This window comes from Lutjanus erythropterus, chromosome 15 (genome assembly GCF_056507025.1).
Source record: "Lutjanus erythropterus isolate fLutEry1 chromosome 15, fLutEry1.hap2, whole genome shotgun sequence".
NCBI classification, from domain to species: Eukaryota; Metazoa; Chordata; class Actinopteri; order Lutjaniformes; family Lutjanidae; genus Lutjanus; species Lutjanus erythropterus.
The window spans coordinates 4,474,676-4,497,043 of record NC_139331.1 but is presented as its reverse complement, the minus strand read 5'-3'; the positions used below and the strand labels follow the sequence as shown (position 1 = coordinate 4,497,043).

At 41.8% G+C, this 22,368-nt stretch overlaps 1 protein-coding gene across 2 annotated transcripts in view; it reads right to left on the bottom strand.

Annotated features, from left to right (window-relative positions):
- bach2b (BACH transcriptional regulator 2b) overlaps positions 1-22,368 on the bottom strand; it is a 137,165-nt gene that overhangs the window by 22,838 nt on the left and 91,959 nt on the right. For both annotated transcript variants that reach the window (XM_084737316.1, XM_084737317.1), the window contains one exon: positions 399-1,910. In XM_084737316.1, the coding sequence (XP_084593442.1) occupies positions 399-1,910 (1,512 nt within the window). The remainder of the gene's footprint in view (positions 1-398; positions 1,911-22,368) is intronic.

Sequence of the window (22,368 nt, the reverse complement as noted above, 5' to 3'; positions counted from 1 at the left end):
GGAATCACTTCAGAGGGCATTTCCACCCTGGGAGAATCCTGACCTCTCAATCGCCTGCAGTGCCTCTCTACTCTCTGCTAAGATGATCAGCCAGTCACAGTCTTAAAACCAGACTCCTGCATTTAGACAGTCCTTGTGCATTTTGGGCTCACATACTCAGACTCATTACACAGATCTCCAGCAGAGCATAAAGCAGATTAATAATATCAAAGCACATCTGTGCCCTTTGGTGGTGCTGTAAATCTTGCGCTGAACACTCTTGCTTCAATTACATGATGATTTAATGACTGCCAATGCAGACCTGGAGAGCAGGCCACTGCGATATAATTAGCCATTGTGGAGTTGAGTGTGATGGCTACATTGTGTGTTACATGTGAAAGACAATGTTTTACACTCACCTCTGGCCCTCGCTCTTGTACGTGACAGGACTCGCTGTCTCCCTCTGAGAAGGAGCCCGACTCATCGCTGGAGTTGGTGCCGTAGGACTGCTCACATTTGATCTTGGGCCGCACTTGGTTAAAAAGGGTGTCCCCTCCCACGCTCTGCTCCTGCTGGTCCACATTGAGGCAGCGCGCCACGTTGGAGCACGGCGAGGAGGAGAACTCAAATTGGGGCAGGCTGCAGGGAGAGCCTCCGCTGCCGTCCTCCGCGTAGGAGTACGAGGAGCAGGAGCTGGAAGTTCTGGTGCGTGTCTCACAAGGCGGCGAGCGAGGGCACACTTTGATTGGCACTGGGCAGCTGGTGTTAGGTCGTGGGCGGCACAGGATCGGGGGCTCAGAGGAGGTGGTGCTGGGAGAGTAGGTCTGGGAGGTGGGGAGGGACTGGCTGGCTCCAGCCCACACGCCCTTTGGCATGTGCTCAGTGAGCTCCATCTCCAAAGAGTTCCCACCGGGGTAGGAATGCGCTGGGGTACCCAGACGGTTGCAGGCCCCTGAGGAAAATATGACACTACGGCGGTCTAGCTCAACTTCCTGTTTGCAGACCCCATCGCAGGAAGCGGACTTGAGGGACAACCCTGCAGGGAAACCGTCCATGTCCTTTGGGGATGTAACAGACAGGCCTAGCTCCCCAGGGAAAGGCCTGAAGTCTTTTTTATGATCTCCCTGAGAGTTTCCTTTGTCCTGGGGGCAGACAAGTCTGTTGGCAAATAGCTGCTGTGATGTGTTGGGCAGACTGGGGAGGTCCACCCCTTTCTTGAAGAAGGCTCGGAGGCAGGAAGGGGACTTGGTTCTCTTGGTTCTTTCCACAGATATTGGGTTATCCATCTCCATGGTTGTCACACTGTCCTTATCCCTGACGTCCTGCTCGTCTCCTGACAGGCACAATGAGATGGCCTCTTCGTCTGCCTGTGGTTCAACTTTGATCTGGGTCAAAGGCACCCTGCCCTGACTCGGCACTGCCCCACTAATGCTGCTCTCCTTTAATGTGCTTGGAAAACCTGAGGTACTGGTGTCTGAGGAGGTGTCATTATTGTGCTTGTTGCAAGCCCACTGGTATTTCCTGTACTTGGGGCATCGTGGCAGGTCTGAGGCTCCGTGCCGATCAAAGTCCAGCCGGCCATCCACGAAGTTACTGGGGACAGCCATCGCTAACCGATCATCGTCAGGGTGTCGAAAGGAGGTGAGGGCGTCGGGACATCGCCGTGCCCTTGGGGAGGTGGGCCTTTCCACCTCTGACTGCATGCTCTCATCCTCTGAGTTGTTCACCTCCGCCGCCACCTTGTGGCAGAGCAGCAAGCCGTCCTCCTCGCTGCGCAGCTGAGCTTCCAGGAAGCGAAAGCATGAGTCCTCGAGGTTGTGCATGCGCAGGAATTCGGCACAGCGGATGACCTCCTGGATGTTTTCTCTGCTGAGTAACAGCTTAGCAGTGTAGGCAAACTGCAACAATGGGGCGAATCCCCTGGCAGTGACCTGCAAAAAAACAGGGAAATTGCCAGCATTACCATCAGCACAGCCATTGTTCAGAGCACTTGGAGTGTGGTGAGACAACCCGACAGCTCCAGCGACCATAAACAAACACTGTAAAGTACCGGTTAATCTTTTTATCAGGTCAGCACTGAACATTCTATACAGCAGTAAATAAGAACTGGTGCTCCGGGGATGTTGGCAGGTTGTGTGTCCAGCCTCATGTTCATAATAACAACCTGTGGGACATTCCAGCAGCCTACCACTGTCTGCTCTGTGGTCATATCACTGGTTTTGCCTTTACCAACTCCTGTCATTGCTTTGTATTTATAAAACACTTACTTACTTGAGGTAAAATGTCTGAGGACAAGTGCTGCTTTATATTTGTTCAGTTACATGTTGGTCATCGTAATCCTTAAAAAAAGAATCAGCAAAGATCTTTGTGGCATGTTCAGTGTTAGACCCAAGGCCTGTTTCCTTGTTTTAGCCTCAGTGCTGAGATTTGGTATCAGTTTCAAGTGCTTTGATACTGATACCAAAGTAATCCTTCTTGATACCTTACACAAGACACACTTCTTTTAATAAGATGTCAAAGTCCTTATGAGATAAATACTGTTTAAACACAAGCAGCCTAAATAAAATGGTCTGAATCTGCAACTGTTTGATCAAGGTATAAGCAAACAAGATCATGAATCCAACCACACATTCCATGCAAGCTTTTGGCACTTGACAGAGAGCTGCAGACTCTGCGAACAAAGTGTTTTAACAAACAATCTGTAAATTCTGCCACTGGGGGTCTCTCTTACATTAAAAAGACAGGTGACCTCCAAAATCTAAAAATACATATTTTTTCCCCTGGCCTGTAGTGCTATTTATCCATCTAGATAGTTGTGGTGTGAGCTGCATGGTTTGGGACATATTAGCCATAGAGATGTCTGCCTTCTCTCCAATATAATGGGACAAAATGGCACTGGGCTTGTGGTGCTCAAAGCTCCCAAAAAATACATTTGAGAAATTCTAAACCAGTGTTTCCACTCTTTCCAAAAATCATAACCTATCACCACTTGTTGTGAGTAGTTTCATGTAGGAACTACTTTCTTTCTGCACTAGAATACACCAGAACTACTTTAGAATGTACAGGAGCTACTTTCTTTCTACTTGAGATGATGTAGCTTGATGATGTAGTGGCGAAGCATCATGGGAGTTTTTTTCTCCTTTCCTTTTAGACAACCACAATAGCTGATAAAAAATCTATCTGACATGACTCAGACAGAAATAATAGTCATAGATGAGGTAATATCAAAGTTTTGCTCGTGTTATATTTAGTCAGAACCTCCTTCCTCTCTGACATACCCAACTAATCACAAAAGTTATAGTGACGAGCAACTAGCTGGCAAAAGCTAACAGGAAATACACATTACCTTGAATAAATAACAGATTTCTCTGCATTTGAACATTGTTGGAAATGTGGGATAATGCAAGTATACAACTCAACAAAATATCTAACATATGTCTAGTTGTTTTTAAGACATGCTGATATAGAAATGTCGCATATTACAGATTTAAGTCTGCCTCCAACATATTCACAACTTCATGAGCGTGTCCTGCAGTGCTCTGTACTGTCAGTGCTCTGCTCGGGGCACAGTCCCGCAGCCTCACTTTCTGTGTCAGTGCCCTGCATCCTCAGGTCAAGTGCTTGTAAAGCCTAATGGTTTGTAAGACCACGGCTTATCCCCGTTGTGGCCATGTGGCGCGGGATGATAGAGGGAAGCCTTCCATTTAGACTTAATGCCAGATAATTAGGTAAACTCCTGAGCCTGCAGAAGTCCAGGCCGCCCTCTGCTGCTGTTGTCACTGAGCACACAGACGGGAGAAAGGAGCCAGAGGAGCCGGCTTTAATGCCGGGCTTGTCTGCTGTTTGGAGATCAGCGTGAGGTTCACACTAGGTTGCGTTCATCACTTTACTCAGGCTCTAGCACCCAATCCCTGCAGCTTTATCCTGGTTCATTCTCTAGTGACAAACAAATTACTGTTGGGTGCTTCGGGGGAATGCAATCAAACCACACACAGGGAAAAGGTGCGCTCACAAACGCAATTACAATGGGTTCACTTTGAATGTCGAACCATATTGTTTGCTCTACAAAGCACCTTTTCACAGGCTGAGTGATGTAAAGTCTTTCTTACAAGACTTAACAGAAGCTCACAGATGTAGGGGATGAGCAGCACAATGTGGTTTTAATGAGCCCACTGTTTACTGATTGTTTTGCTGCCTTTGTTGGGGAAAACGAGAAGATGAATTACTCTAGGTGGAACGGTATACACAGTTTGAGCACTGCAGCAGCTTCCAGAGGTCCAACGGTCTCTGCCAGACACCCCGCTTGTAAAACAGGATTTTCCCTCCTAAGTAATCAAGCTTCAAAAACCACAGAATTTACTCTGTGGATTTTTCCGCCTGGAAAAACAACTAAGCAGTATGCACGAGGAAACACAAATATGTCAGTAAAAAATAGCTTGAGGTCATCCGAGTGAGTCTAAGGCTGTATTAAATCATCTGGCTGTGTGGATTTTCAGGAAGATGAATAAACATGTGCATTAGGTTGCTGCTTTTTTGTTGTTTAGAGGTTTAAACCTAACAGAGCCAAGACTTTATTGACTTCTTCCTCCTTCACTTTCCAAAATATTCAGTGTGAAATTAGAGATAATACATGCCAGAGGCTCAGAACTCAACAGCACAATGGAGGATGTGTCTGTGCCAATTTGAATGGAACATGACCCCAAAATACAGATGGGGATTATGTGATTAAAGAACAGATATGAGAATTAGAGCTTTAAATTGTAAAACACCCATCTTGACTTTCAGCGAAACTCAATGATCTGCAAGATTATGTGTCAGAACAACTGTACTAAACGGAATCTGGATTTAACTGTGGTCAGATGATACTATCTGCAACTGCCTCCAGCTCACACTGACATTCATACTGCACCGTCTTTATACAGCATACATCTTCCCTGACAATATAAATAACAGGCAAAATAAAGAGTAGTTTTATTTACTTAGATTTTTCATATTTTATTTATAAAGTTAACTGTTCTATTACATTAACTGTACATTTCATTTCCAAGCATCAAGGCCCAAATGCAGTTTCAAACCATTTGCTACACTGCCAGAAGTAATATTCTGGTAGGGAAATTCACAATTCTTAACTCCTGTGAGGATGGAAAAAGTATTTTTTTTTTTAACTCATGAGCTTCTTCTGAATCTTTCAACCAAATCCCACATCTTTCTTCACTTCTTAAATCACTGATTGGCCTAAAAAAGTCTAATTAAGATATACTGAGTCTAGAAAATACAGGTATCACTTGTCAATATGTCAAAACTCCCCACAAGTTGCTAAAATACCCTGAATCTGGCTACATTGTAGTGTTATACTACAATTTGAAGGGGTGACTGATACGACACTGTTATAACCATGACATGACCTCAGGCATGTACATATACTTTATAAATGCTTATGAATGTTGCCATTAAAGGTCATTCAGTCACTGTTTGAGATGTTGTTATGACAACTTCACACTAACCAAGACAACATAACCTGTCACAGCTTTTGTTACGACAACTTGACATTAACCAAGGTTACAAAATCTATCATGTCTTTATTATGACAACTTCACATTAACCACGGGTACATAACCTGTCAAAGTCTTTGTTATGACAACTTTAAATTAACCAAGACTACATAACCTGTCAATGTCTTTGTTATGACAACTTGACATTAACCAAGGCAATATAACCTGCCAATATTTTTGTTATGACATCTTGACATTAACCAAGGCAACATAACCAGTCAATGTCATTAACATGCCATAGCAGGCCTTATTATAAAACATAAAGAAACCATTTAGCTCAGTGTGTTAACATTACATTATACTGTCACATGGGGCTGGTTTTGACATTGGCCTTTGTGAAACCAATTATAACTGTGACATGAATATTTTCCTACTACTACACAGACTTGGACTTTCAGACTTGTCATAAAGATGATGTTAAATGATATCACACTCTCAAATGCTTTTATAACAGTGTAATGAATATTTTCCTTGATGTCAAGTACAACTGTAGATTTTGGACTTGTCATACATCTCAGACACTTAACACCTCAAACAATGTCAACTCTGCATTAAAAATGACATAAATGACTGAATGACACTTAATGACAACAGTCATAAACATTCTTAAAAGACTCCTTCATGTTCCAGACAGGTATGTGTCATGGTTATGACTGTCATGTCAGTCATTATGCTAAAACATTCAAATAAAGTGTTACCCACTATAGTTCAGTTAGTTTGCTTTCAATTTTAACCACTACAAAGATGATGTAATGCAGTGACACACATTTGATATAAATAGATTATTAATACTTTCATTCTCGGAATTGACAGGGCTCATTTCTAACCTTGTGTGAATTTTTCTTATGATCCTCTACTATGAAGATTACCTTTAGAAAACAGTTCTAAGACTTGCTATTTCATGCATTTTAAAAAGTGTTTTTACAGTGTTTGATTTTTAATGTATATAGATATATAGATTCTCTAAGTCTCTGGAGCTCACTATTCTTGGACAGTATTGGCTAATTTGTTGTTTTGATGATGCTGATGGAAAGCTCCATCTAATGCTGTGTTTCCACTGCACGGTGTGGCTTGACTCAACTCTAGCCACTCTCCTTTGGCTTTCCATTATCAATAGTGGTGGACAGTACATGTCCCTTTTAGGGTATCACCTTAGGTAAGGTTCCAAGTGAGCTGATACTAAATAGTGGAGTGAAAACACTGGAGATCGCTAGAATTGTCACTTTTTATTTACTTGACCCAGATTTAAAAGAAGGCAGCCCCAAAGTGCAGGTGTTCCTCTGTTTGCCTGCCAATGAAAGGATCTCAACACGAAAGAATTCCTCCTTTGTTCCTGTGTTTATATCCCATCAAAGAATCCTGCCTTCAATGAGGGGTTACTATCTGCAGTGGAAAACAAAATTGAGAAAAGTACCTGGTACCACAAGCACTTTGAGTCGAGCTGAGCAGATCTGAACCATGCAGTGGAAACATGGCACAACATGATGATCCATAATATGGGTTTTGTTTTGTAATCTGATGACTGTGGAGGCCATAGAATATGATTAGTCAAAGTTATCATATCAGGATAAACCCCATGTGATGTATCTAGGAGCTCACATATACATGTTAAATAACTTAGATCTGCAGTAAGGCTGCACAATTTGGTAAAAAAAAATCATATTGTGATTATTTTGACTGAAATTGCAATACAATTAGTGGAAATTATCAATTTTACAGAACAATTTTCACATTAAAAACTATTAAATTTGCGATGATGTGATATTTATAGAGGTCTGAACCAAACAAACATGTTTTCTTTCATCTGGAGAACAAGATTTTTAGGCCAGGTCATCTCTGCAGCACTACAGTACCTCATTATAATGATGTTTTCTCACATAATTTATTTATTTTTTTTTCCAAAAATTGCGATCTGGTTCTGGCTCTGTGATTTGGATGTTGCAGTTGGCCATTTAGTGATTTTATTGCAATTGGGATTAATTGTACTACCCTAGTATGTAAACATCCATTTATCCCTCCATTACACATTGTTTTCTTCCATTAACCGCAGTTCATTATTAGAGGCCAACATATCTGTGAGTCTCTCTTGAAAATCTATAAATAGATGCCTTTCTTACATTTCATAATGTTATCGCAGCAGTGTGAAGTGAGGCACTTCTTCTCGACAACAACAGATGTCATATCTTTCTGTCATATTTCTTTCAGCTGGCCTGTGACAGCTTGAAATATTTCCCAGATGGGTTTTTAAAGTCACTACTTTGTAGCTCTGTTACACACGCTGCCAATGCAGTGGAGACCACATTTGATCAATGATACTATGAAAAGCAATGCAAACCTACACTTGTATTATTAGATGTGTTTGTCAGATTTTTGGCTTAAATCTTAATTCTCATGTTAATACACATCTGCTGAATTTCTTTGTTGCTGTCATATAATATATCATACCAGCACCAGTCTTAACAGATGTGTGATATGCCCTAAATGCACATGTTTGCATATAGTTATAATGTGTTGTGTGATGATGGGACTATGCAAACACTTAATTTAAACTGCAGGGTGCACTCCAGCTGGTCCTAGCAGAGGAAGCCCCATCCTTCTTGTGTTAAGGCTGCAGCCTCCCAGCATGCCTCTGGTCTAAAGCACCTTGCAGTGAGCTCTGGCTAACAGACAGTCCAACAGCAACGGGCATATCAGTCATTGTTAAGAGGAAGCTGCTGACTCCATATCTGTGAGGGGGGATGGTGTGTGTGTGTGTGTGTATGTGTGTGTGTGCGCACGCCTGCGCCAGAGTAAGTGGGTGGGTGGGAGTGTGTGTGTGTGAGTGTGACGGATTGGGGGGAGGGTAGAGGCTTTGACTGGACTATCCGCTCTTCTGATGAGCACAGCACATCCACTACACTACTGCTGCAACACTGCTCTGGAAAATGGACACACACACACACTCACACACACACGTAAACAAACATTTCTGTAGGCAATATCTCATGCTATTTTTCACTATACATTGTATGATGACATGCTGTAAGCACCCTTTAGGTTCCTGACTGGTCTTTTATCTTCTAATCATGTAGCCAGTTTAATGAGCTTAATGACTTTAATAAATTCAATATTTATATTTCTACATTAAAGGAATACCCTGGAGATTTACTCTTAAAATGTACAGAAAACTGGGTGACTTTTGATACACAGATTAGAACAAGAATAGTTGAAATCCATGCAGCAGAAGCACTAATATGCTGACTGTTTGTCCCTACATGGGTCAATCTACCCAAAAGTTGGATCCTATATTTCCCAGATGCAACCAAGAACGCCTTTGTCATTATGTTGCAATCCATTGCTCTGGAAGTCAGAAAAAACAACCTCCTACACAGGAAAGTGCAATGGAGTTTGCTGCTAGCATCCATGTTTTCCTGAGTAGACGCGTTGGGATGCATTTAAATTGGAAGTCGATTGGAAGTCTTGGAACTATTGACTTCTAACTTGCAACTTGCCTAATAAACGCCCTCGTCTTTTGGTGCATTCAGTTTGAAGTGGGAAGGAATTTCCATGATCCCAGTTGGAAATTAAAACTGGTATACCCTCTGAAGTCAGATTTCCAAGTCGGATGAGCCTCACCCACCCAACCTCAAAATCCAAGATGGCTGCTCCACACATCAACATAAGTTGGAACTGGAACGTGGTCAACTTGGGTGTGGAATGCAGCATTAGTCTCTTATATGGGTCAGTGTCCCAAAATAGTGGATCCTGCATATCCCATAATGCAACCAATAGCAGCTTTTCATTACATCAACTACCCTCATATCACGGTGCACTCCACTGGAACTGGGAAGCTGGGAATTCCAAGTTCCCAGTCAGAAATTTCACCTGGAGGATTTCTGACTCAGACAGTGAAAGGAACTTTAAATATTAAACACAGCACTGTCCAGCCTCTATCAGTGGACATGTTGCTACAGTGTTTGTATGTTCAAAATAGTGCGTAATGCATTATTTAAACAATATTGCACAAGTTTTTACAACAGTATGTCCATCTCAATTGTCTGACTTTCTGGAACTTGGATCACTCAGGTACGTCCATGAGTCCAGTTTTCAACGCATGTTTTCTGTTTAGTCTCCAGGCGCAAGCTGATGACATCATCAGGCTTGTTTTCTCAGACTTGACGAAGACTTCACAATGAATCAACTGATCTTTGTGTGCAAAGAAAAAGGCAACATTCTAGTGAATAATGCCTGATAATGACTTTTCTTTGGGCGGTGCTCCTTGACCTCCCTACAAACGGTGAAAGCCCAAACAGGCAGGTGATTTTTTTTTCTCTTTGTCAATCTACAGACAGGCTTCTAAGGATTTGGATTTATACACTTCTCATTCTCCAGATGTGTATATTTTTACACTTTTCTGTTTTTTCATTGCTTTTGAGCACATGCGGAGTTGAGAGCTCAAATAAGAAGGGAAGCCATCTTCACAATGCAACAGACCTTTTTCAGAGCAGCTGTTTAACATGAAATAGTAAAAACAGGTGTTAGCAATGATGCTAATTAAGGTTCTGTTCCATTCAGGAAGTCAGGGTGCTGCTGATGTTCATGTTGGCTCACTGGAAAGGCTCTGCTACACTAAATGGAACAGGACCTTAATTAGTATCATTAGTAACACCTGTGTTTATACAACTACTTCATATCAATATGGCTGCCGTCAGTGCAAACAGATGCAAATTTGCTCTGGAGGGTGAAATTTAGGTGAAGATGCATCTAAATGAGCTGAGGATGTTTCATCCTGAGACTTGAAAAATTCCTTTCCTGTGGCTTTATGACTTTCCTGATATCATACTTCCATGATTCATGAGATGACAAGAGGAAAAAGGAGGGAGACTGGTGGAGAGTCACAAAAAGGAGTGGAGTCTCCTGCCGAGTTCTGAGATCTGTCTCTCTCTCTCTCTCTCTCTCTCTCTCTCTCTCTCTCTCTCTCTCTCTCTCTCTCTCACACACACACACACACACACACACACACACACACACACACACACACACACACACACACACACACACACACTTACGAGACTGCACAAACAGTCCAGCACTAAGTTTGTGCAATTAAGACAAAAAGAAAATTCTTGCTTCATGCTCTCTCTGAATATGCTTTCGCTGTGCGACTTTTTAAAAAAAAAAAAAAAAAAAAATGTTGGCAAGAGCAAAAATCTATTCCCCTCATCATGCTTCATTCTGTATTAACCACACAACCAAACCATAAAAACCAAGGCCAATTATTCAGATTTGTAAATAATTAAGATTTTGTATTATTTACGCATGAAAACTGTCTGTATTATATGTTATATTATATGGACCAATAGCTCCTGCTTTTGACTGATTGATAATTAACAGGCAAATCATGACTTTTATTATTTAGAAACACTGTAGTTTATTGTGTTTACCCTCTAGGCTTGCAAAAAACAATTATTTTTATTACTGATTAACCTGCAGATTATTTTAATGGTTATCAGATTGATCATTTAGTCTATAAAATGTCAAAACATTGGGAAAATGCTCATCACAGTTTTCCCAGAGTGCAAATGATATCTTCAAATGTCTTCTTTTGTCCAACTGACAGTTCAAAACCCAAAGACTCTTCATTTACTGTCATAAATGACAAAGAAATGCAGCAAATCCTCAAATTTAAGAAGGTGGAAGCAGCAAATGTTAGACATTTTCAATTGAAAAAAACTAAAACGATTAATCAAAAATCAAAATAGCTGGCAACTAATTAACTAACAGCTGCAGCTCTGCCATGTTTCATTTTTTTATTTCTGAAGTAAAAGAGTTTTACATTAAAGGGTTTAAATGAAGAACACAGACTAACAGGAAACAATGGAACCTTCAACAGCATTCATTCTATTTTTAATCAATCTGACTTCTTTAGTTAAACTATATTTTTGTAGATCCAATGCACTGTATTTTGCACCATCTTTTTTATTAACATCTACAGCACCGAAGCAAGAACCAAACAAACATTCTAACAACCTGTGCAAGTGCACACTCAAATAACTGCCCTTGGCCACACACGCACAGTTAGTAGCAGTAGATGGAGCCACGCAGGCTGTAATGGTGAGGCGGTGGTGGCTTAAATGAGGCTAGGCGGCCGGCCGGCTGCATCCAGGGCTGCTGATAAACAGCAAAGCTGCTGGAGGAAAAGTGCTGAGCGTACCAGGGATCTATTTTCAGCTAGTATCAGCAGCTGCTGCCTGCGGGAGCGCATCTTTATGTGTGCCCTGCACCATATGTGATTACTCCACTGTTACAACCAGCACAGCCGCCTAATGAAGGAAAGCGTTAAGGGAGCAACACAGGATGGAGGGAGGGAGCGGGTAAATAGAGAGGGAGGATGGACGGAGCAGAGCAGAGGAAAATGAGAGAGGAAGGGAGATGGTCACAGCGTAGGAAACAAACTGTTAGAGGAAGAAGAGGAGGACAGGGAGGATACACAGAGTGTTTCCTGGTCATTAGCTGCCTGCCATGACGTTTGAAGCTTTTCAGCTGTTTGCAGCACTTAGTGTATGAGTTAAGACAAAGAGACAAATTCATCAACATGACAGATTGGGGCCATTTTGGGCTAAAAGAGCCCTGCTCTGCATCTGGAGTGGACAGGCGATACCATTACAGGGCAGGAAATTATAAGCTGCGGCCAATCACAGAGCCGGACAATTCGCATGACATATTTAGGAAGCCTGCCAAAGATCCTTTCATAAACAGGCTGAGCAATACTACACCATCCTCCCCTCTCCTCCCTAAATCACTCTCACCCACTGCTCCTCGCTTACATCGGCCTTTCGCCTCCGTAGAAGAGAGGGCTAATTTATGCAAATGTTCTCCAGCGAATTCCTGCATGTCATGCATGCTAATGAGGACGTGGCATGGCATGACAATGGAGTGCTTCCCCACGCAGGAGAAAACACTCCGTCTCCGTTGGAGGGAGCAGCCTCCGCTCAAACATCAGATCTGCTGAGTAACTTGACATTAACCTCTGTGCTCGCAGACAAACAATAAGGAGCCTGAGTCACAGCGCTAATGGAAATGAAGCGGGCGCTGTACTGTATACTGTGCTGTCATGACGCCATTGTGGGTTAAGCTGTTATGCCGGAGGAGATGACAGGAAATGTGCAGGGACAAAGGCCTACCACAGAACAGAAAAGCTCTCGGCCAAAGGAAAGTCTTTATAAAGACAGCTGGAGCAGACAGACACTAACTTAACTTGTGTCTGTCCCGCAGCTGGCATTAGAAATACATTACACTGAGATGTTATGACACACTGTACCTGGCTAAAACTCTGGTAAAATCTGATATGACAAGCTACTTGCGAGTCTCTATTAATCATACCTGAGATTCTACACATTCACAGATCAACATACCATGGAATTTAAGATTCTCAGGTGTTTTGTTTTTTGGAGTAATTCGTTCCACTCGTATACAAATGATTCACCGCAAACATTATGGCTGCTTTAGCTGTTGCCAAAAGTTTCACTACAGTTGTGTGTTAAAGCAGCAGTAACCACAGAATACTTTGATAGGTCTGCACTGTGTTACCAAGCAACAATGTGACTTTTAGAAACATTAGATTAGCCATCTAAATCCATAGTTCAAGCATCTGCAAGCTGTGGTATGAAATGAACTAAAATAAAAAAGCTGCCTGAGGGAAGGAAACAATTTCAGAGTCTGGTACAGTATGCTTTGGAAAATGCTCAGCAAAATGTGAAGAATACACTAATTGTAGTAAGAATTTAAAAATACAAAAAATATAGTCCTTTAAATATACAGGACATGATTTGACATGGCGAATGATGCCTCTCTAGTTCAATGATCTTTGATATCAGTAATTAAAAGCACAATATGGGAGTTTTTCCATTATGGTAGGGCTTCATGATTTGAAATTGCGATTGCAAAATGAGATACGATTAGTGGAAATGATCAGTTTTGCATCACAAACAAGCAAACAAACAAAAAAAGATCCAAATTATGATGATGTGATATTTATTGAGGTCTGAACCAAACAAACATGCTTTCTTTCATCAAGATTTTTAGGCCAGGTCATTTCTGCAGTCTTATGGTAACTCATTATAACACTGTTTTCTCATACATTTTTCCTTTCTTTCAAAAAATAGTGATTTGGTTCTGGTTCTGCAATTTTGATATTACACTTGGCCACTATGCAATTTTATTGTGATAATGTTTTCTCATAAGTTATAGTAGTTAATAGGAAACACACCATTGGAACATTGTTGGAGATATATTTACTGCATTTTAGATATTTTAAGGCAGAAATGTTACATATTATAGCTTTAAATAGACCCATACACACTGCCTACATCATATGACAGGTCAAAAGATGTATCTTTACATTCTTTCTAATAAATGAAACCCATCAATAACCCTCAACCTAATTTAATATATTGAATAATTACCTGACATGCAACCTATAAAAACAAGCCAAAATCAATCTTCTGTTATATCAGTCAGATTCTAAAATTTAAGGAGTTCAGTAAATGTACTGGATGTGTACTCTGTACGGTTTAGTGTGCTGCAGAATTGGTGTTGACAATAAAACGAGGTACTAAGCACACTGAATATATTTTCACATTGAAGTTGCGAACACATAAGGAAAGTGTCATGCTTAGTGACAGCAGAAGCTCAGACATTCCTGTTGCTGAGCTGTGGATAAGTAAACCTCCCCCTGAAGGTGGATTAAATCAGATAGTGTATGGCCTAATCCTCTCCCTGTGCAGCTTACTGTACAGGCCAGACACCAAGGAGGACATGACCCCACCTCTACGCTGTTTAAGAAACAGGCTCAAGATTGTTTGTTTCTGACCATACAAATATTAAATCTGTTAATTTGGACTAGAAGGGTGTTATTTCACCATGGTTTCTGGCGTTTCTTTTGTTCACCCTGCTTGTATGGCAGTTTTTTTGGTCCAGACTGATGAAAGTCTTCCTTTCATTAAGGGGGACGTTCGCTGCTTAAAGGTGCAGAGTTTGGAGGTTAAATACAAAGAGCATAAACATAGGGATCACACCGCAGGCTGTCGCCCAGAAGCCTGGCTGCTCAAGGTGCTCCTCTACCCAGCCTCTCACACTCAGACAAAGACCCCGCATCTTCTCTGTCAGCTTACAACATGAGATGTGTCCTTGTGTTGGCAGAGAAAGAGAGACCCCCTGCTGGACCAAGGGGGATGGGTATTAGTGCCAGCACTCCCACCGCAGCGCATCACTCCTCTCGCCGCCGCTTCCTCTTCATCTTCCACCACCCAACCCCCATCTTCAAGGAAGGCAGGGCTCTGTCCCTGGCTCCTGGCTCCCACCATCTGTCTAATAGGCTGTATTTGTGTGATGTGTCCTGGCCAGGCACTCGGTGTGGGGCCGGTACAAGTGAGGCCCCCTCAGATTAGCCGGCATTGTGCAGGTTGAGCCCTGATCAACTGTTTGACCTGAGGTGGTGGATGGATGTCACTCATCAACCCTCCTAAAGCACCACAAGAGTATTACATTTGCCTGTCTCTGGTCTATTTCAGCAGTCCAACAAGTCCTTGTGCCTAAACAACAAAAAAAGTCTTTTGACTGGGGCTTCCTGTCACTTAAGATCTTAAGGTTAAGGTTAAGATCTGGTTAATTGTAGGCAACTAGAACTACTTGGTTATAGTTAAGGCAAGGTCATTGTCAAAAGCCATGTTTCCACTGCAGGAACTTTCCCTAGTGACTGGGAACCTTTGGAGGAACTCAGTGTATTTCCACCTCAGGGAGCAGAGTTTAAATTAAGTTCTGGGGACATTATTTTACCCCCCAAAAAGGTAATACATTCATAAAGCGGGGGGAACTTCGTGGGTGGGCCTTGCGGCGTTGAATATTTCGGATCAGTCAAGTACTCACAGTATTTTACTTAAGGTACCAGTTTTAAAAATCCACCTCAAATCAGTTTGTTTTTTTCGTTCATTGTGCTTTGACACATCAACATGGAGAAAGCATACAACAGATGGACAGACAACGAGGTTCAGGGCTTGTGGAGTGTTTATGCTGAAAATGAAATCCAGTGGGAATAGTCCTTCTGTCGCACAATTAATGATGCTGGTCCTCTGGTTTATATAGGGTCATTGTTATTGTATAGTCGCGAACACAAAATAACTTAAAACAGCCATCACATTTTCATAGATCAGCGGATGGATTGGCTAATCTTTGTAGGTCTTTGGGCCAAGGTGGAAACCAAGTCAACCACAAGCCAGAGGACCTTTTCCTGGACCTAAAAATACTTTGGGTGTAAAAACGACTGAAGAAACCAACATTGGCAAGAGGACCAAGGTCTGATGCTTCACTACTCAACTATCCAAACCAAAGTTTTTGGACTGCTGTAACAATGTCCCACTAATTTTGACTTTGCTTCTAAGATAACACAGCCACTTCTAACAGCGTCTTGCATTTGAAAGGACAAACAGTAGCCAGTCTCTCAATCTGAGTCATTTCCAACATTTTGGCCCAAACCAGTGTATCTCAACCACTAGGTAGACTGCCAATAAATTCCTTCTGAATTTACTATCTCCAGAGGATGACTACAAGGAATTGTCTATCTATCTACTATCTACTATCATTGTGCTCCATAATGAGATATTACCAAATCTACTGGGCAAATTACCATGAAATTTTCTGAGCAATCCTATCTCAACCCAGCTTTATCTTGGATCGTTGTGTTTCTGTCCCCGGCCTTTCATCTTTGGACCAGTCTGCCATCATCCCAGCAGTCTTGGATACACAACACCACCTGGATTTGACATCCGACTGTCTCTAGGATTCTATCATCTCTCTCTTCCTCTGACACTTTGTGGATTGGGAGCTCGTCCTGGCTGAGCGGGCGTCCAAATGATGCGTGGAGTCTTGATAGTCTTGTCTTGGCCTGGCCTGTGCTTCCCTTTGGTTCCCTTTTCCAAATTCCAAGATCAATTGTATTGACTAGTATTAATGGTATTAACTACCATGAGGGCAAACTACTTTTTGTGCTGTTTAGGCTACTCTTAAGCAGAGATGTTCCATTACCATTTTTTCTTTCCCAATTGTGATTCCGATACCTCATCTTTGAATGCTGATCTGATACAATCTGAATGATTTTGAACACATAGACTTGTTGATACTCGATCCAGACTTTAAGGGTGTGTCAGAGACATTTCCAACACTTTTATCTGTGCTATAATGACCCTTTAACACACCATCATTAATAACAAACTTTCCAGTATTCCATCCAGCATTTTCAATTTGTGGTGTGAAAAACACTGTAGCCTTCAGGGGACACAAGCAGCACTTCAGACTTTTAGCCTTGTTAAAATAAATCACAGCAAATCCTTTGCAGGTGGATACGCTCTCCTTTTTAAAACAGGGTGCACGTTTGTGGGTGTTTTCTTTTGAGATGAAAAATGTGCAGTGTTCCCTGGCTCATGACTAAGGAAAGAACAGACAAACAGGAGGTGGTTTGAGGTCTGTGGAACAGCGCTCTGCTGAATCACAGTGCTGCCCTCTCCATTTTTTTTCCAGAACAAAAATCAAGACAGGGCAGAAACTGCAGCTCTGATGATCTATCACCCATCGGTCCAGCCGGTTACCACGCTGGATGCTAGATGTGCAAACAAGTGGACAACGCAGAAAGCAATCATGGGAAAGACTGTGAAGAATTTTTTGATTTGTTCAAGTAAACAAAATTATTGGCTGATCTAATTACAACAATACAGTAAATTATGTTTCTTCTGCACTTGACAAATGGAGAGGATCATTCGATTCTCAATATCAGCCTCTTGTACAGGAGAACAAAGGCAACATGCTGCACTAATGACAGCAGTCTGCTGTGATCATGGCAGTGAGGACTGAGTCACATCTTTGCACTCAGTTCCACAATATGGAGGTCATTTCTGTTTGTCACAGTGATGACTGCTCCTCTCCAGTGGAGGGCTCTCTTTGAAATTTCTCTCGCTGGCTCGTATTTGTGGCACGCTGACTCTTATGAATCCCCCTTTGTTCTTACACTCACAAGAAATATGATGTAGAGAAGCACTGTGTGTATGAGCGAAGCCTCCGTCGTCCAACACGGACGTCGTGCTCTTCTGTTCCTTCCCCCTGCCGGCTGGCCCAGAGGACAGCATCAGTTCAGATAAAGCGGGATTGTTTTCTTCCCATGATGTGATGGCCAACAAAGCCCCTTGATGAAACTGGCTGCCCCTCTGCAAGCCCACAATCACATTAGATATAGATGATGTCACTCACCCGCGCCAGCCCCGGCTACTCCAAGGGCAGCGAGGCCATGAGAGGGGAATGATGAAGGTGGTGGGGGGAGGTGGTCTTTGTTTCACATTTTTTCTGCACCAAACCTCCCCCTCTTCGGTGATGTGCTGCTAACCTAGCACAGCTTCAGGCTGCTCCTCCAAGCTGACACAGACAAGCCCTCCCCCCATCATTAGGGACAAGACGGCGGTCAGACACAAGGCAGGGATGCGTCAGCATGCTTCAGTCACTGACCGTAAAGCACGCGGTGACAGGGGACCTTAAAAAAGTCGACTGGCCACATCAGTGAAATGACATTCCTCCATGATGCGGCTGTGACTTGTCTAGACAGTCAGAGGGAGATGTACTACCTGCTGAACAGGGCAGAGGGATGCTACTGAGTGCTATCAGAAGAATACTGAAGGAAAATTCTACTTTAAACAGATAATTCACAGTCAAAAAAGAGACATAAGCAAAGCACCTGGTGCTTCTAAGACAATTTGTTGTTACTCTTTTCGCATTTCCTTTTGTTGGCACTCCACTACATTTCAGAGGCCAGTATTTTCTAGTACTTTTCATTCCACTACATTTGTTTCACGGATCAAGATTTTACAATTACCGAAGATATTTACATGCTTCCTACAAGTGCATCAATCAGTAATAGTAATCCAATAAGATTATTTTCATTATCAATTCATCTGCTGATTACTAAATTAACCTATTAATAATTTGGTCTAACAAATGTCAGAAAATAGATAAAAATGTCCAGTCCAGATTTCAAACTCCAAGGTGATGCCTTTAAATGTCTTGTTTTGTCGGTCCAAAAAAGATCTTCAATTTAATATGATATAAAATGTATATTTAAGAGCCATTTTTGCATGAAAACATACTTTAACAATAAATCCATTATCAAATGTATTATTTTTCTGTCAATTGACCCGTCAATTAGTTGACTAATAGTAATATTAGTATTATTTAACACTGTGCAAGGGGACACTCTGCATGACTAGTTACTTTTGTTTCTTAAAGCAAATTTGATTAATAATCCTTGTATTTTTACTTAAAGCTCCAGTCTTTAAAATTAGTTATTAGTAGAATATGGCAGAAATGGAATATATTATTCATAAATATGTTTTAATTAGTGTATAATCACCTGAAAATAGGTGTTTTCATGTTTTCATCGTTCAGAATGAGCTCTTCATATCTACAGAGGGAGCGGCTCCTTTTATATGGGGGCTGCCATACTGTGCTGCCATGTTTCTACCGAGGAGGTTGAGGGTGTTTTCACATTACAGTGTTTCCTCTATCCTGGTCCTCAGAGCTCACTGCCCTGCATGTTTTAGATGTTTCCCTGCTCAAACACACTTGATTCACATGATCAGCCCATCATCAAGCTTCAGGCTGTCAGGCAGAGGCTTCATGATGAGCAGGGATGTGTCTGAGCAGGGAAACATCTAAAACATGCAGGACAGTGAGCTCTGAGGACCAGGACAGAGGAAACACTGCATTAGGTGTGATTGCTTCCTGTCATGACTGTACAATTTCTCCCCTCTCAACTCCCCCAAAGGTCAGTTTTCACATGTAATGTTGTTCTGTAATCGTGCACATTTCATCACCTACACATTTGTGCTATGGTGTAGAAAAGTCTGCCAATTGCAAGATCCCAACAGCAGTCCACTTCCTTGTTTTGGTACGTTTAATTTTCACACCTCATGAGAACCGCACCTCAAGACCAGCTGGGCATGGATCAGTGCATGGATCCCACTGGTGGTGACACTAATCAAACAAACTGGACTTTGGGGTCAAGCGTTCTTGGATCTGCGTCTGAGTCCCTGATGTGAAAGTCCCCTGAGACTCTCCACTTGATGCCACTAATTAATACAAACTACATTTCATATTAAATTAATATTTAATTTAATATTAAATAAAACAGACAACAGCAAGGAATCTCAATATCTGAGAGGTTGAAAAATATTCAATTTTTGCATGAAAAATTACAGCAACTATTAACTGATTATCAAAATTATTGGTGATTATCTTTACGTCGATCAACTAATCAGTTTGTTGACTAATTGCTGCATGGACAGTGCTTCAATCACTGACAAAAGCACATATGATAACTGATTAATAAGTCAAGATATCATCTTGGGCCCAGCTAAACTACAACATTCACCATTTTCTGAAATTGGCATTAATTAGCTTAATAATAATGAAAATAGCTGTATTTTGAAATGCTAACTGCATTTCTACACAGTATATGATTACACTGGCGTGGTGAGTTGAATATGATTTAGCTAACTCAAATGTCCACAGTGACAGAATAAAGCCAGTATGGTCATTATATGTTGTGTTGCTGTTTAGATATAACGATAAAAATACGTGAAATGTTGTCAAATTGAACAGGGATGGACAAAGAGAAGAAGGCTCGGTGAAAACCTCACCGGGAGTATCTCTCTCTCTCTCTGGCACATTAAAGAGACAGTCATTGAAAGATGTTACTTTCCACACTCCATCTCACACCTGAAACACACAGCAGCTCATGCATTATTCATGTGCGCGGTGAGTGAATGAAAGGGATGCTGCTTTGAGCATCCAGGAGCCGTTCCCTGCAGTCATTCTTTGAGTTAAGGAGGAAAAAAAAGCCCCTGATGCTCATTTTACATAAGACGACAATCTGACGTTAACTTCTTTTTCAATGAGTGCGGCGACAAAGCCGTTTGACAGGCGTTACTTTATTAATGCACGCTGGCCCCAGCGAGGAGCCGCCAACTCCGCAGCACATGTGGGATGTGCCCCACTTTTCTCACCAGCACATGTATGTATGCATATGTGTGTGTGTGAGTGTGGGTGTGTGACATCAATACGTCAGAGGGGTACTTTCATCGTGCGTTCGGTGGAAGAGCTCTGACGGGGATCAGTTGAAAGTGACAATGTGAGAGCTGAGGTGAGCAAGAGAGAAGAGTGTTGTTGAACCTGATGAGCGCTGAGCCGGAGGTGGCATTAATCTCGCCACGAAATGCTACCCGACGTTGACAACGACGGCGGCGGTGCCGTCTGACAGGTGCTAATTGGCAATCACAGCCCTATAGGCTCAATAATGCACTTTCTCACACCTTTCGAGGAGTCTTTATCCTCCAGTGAATGACGGATCAAATTGAAAAACTGGTTTACTACCATCCTGTCTCGTGACAGGAAATGGCATCGAAAATAGAAAAGAAAAGAAAAATAAGTCTGAAAATAATAAAAAAATCATCAGTGGAGTTCAAGTTGAGAGGTGATAATTTATTGAATAGAGAGCAGAAGGAGACAAGGTGAGATTTTTGGCGGGAAACACTCAGGGTCCCCTCTGGCCAAAAAGGGTCTAAAATTAAAAAGTAAATGACTCCTACCTCTCATAATAATTTATTATACCATCTAAAAGTTGCTAGACTCAAAGAAACCTTCTCAACACCTCTGCAATTTGTCATGTATTAGGGCTGTCAAGTTACTCAATTTTTTAAACACAGAGCTGTTAACAAGTCAACCACATGAGATAGCAAGCAACCGCAACAGCTGTTCGGCTATGTTTACATTTTTTGAGGCTAGGCCCCGCTTGTTTTACACTTAAATGTGTCTTAAATGAATGAATCAAGGCCTCAAAACACACACACACACACACACACACACACACACACACACACACACACACACAAGTGCCATTAAGAGTTCAAGCTCAACGTTGGATCCATACTGGCTGTTTGTGACCTGACTTCAAACTTGAAAGCTGTAAGTTTTGCCATGTTTTATGTTATTTGTTTTGAAGATTAGCCTGTTGAACTTGGCGTTTGCATGTGGTGCAGCTAAGGAAGCTAGCAAGCTGGGGCGATGTTGGGCCAATGTTGTGATAACGAGGGACAGTCGAGAGAAACTGTGTGAACGTTAAGCCTCCTTTGACACCACCTAAATATCGAGAGTAGCAACACTAACTGTTTTTGCATGTTGCTTCTTGTGGAACTTATACTGCAGCGCTAAAAAAACAGCAAAAGTGCAAGGACTGTCCCTGATCGGTCAGAAATATTAAGTGAAGCAAGCACACATATACTCCTGTAATATTATGCTACAAAATACCTCTTTTCGTCTTGTGTCTGTCTAGTTGTCGGTATGAATAACGCTCATCATCAGTGTTTTTATGTGAGCTTTTTGTGACAGCACAGAGAAGATCAATATTCTCATAAGACAGAGTAAAGTGCAGCATAATTTGCTGTCAGTCAGCAGAATTTGATTTCCCCTGTGGCTCCATGCAATGCTGATGATGCAAGATGACAGTCACCAAAACTGTCTAGTGAATGAGTTACCTGTCACAACATATAATTATTTTGTAAAAAATAAAAAAAGAAGCCAGCATGAACAAGAAACCAGATGAAAACTAAAATGCACCTACTGTATCTTTTTTCCCCTTGGTCCAATAGTCAAATAATCTGAACTACAGAGGAGAGCCTCAAGAGATCTGAAAGGCTTTTCCATCAAGATAAACATGAAGTGGATACTAAAACTGCACTGTAAAACATGGAGTTTCATAAAGGCA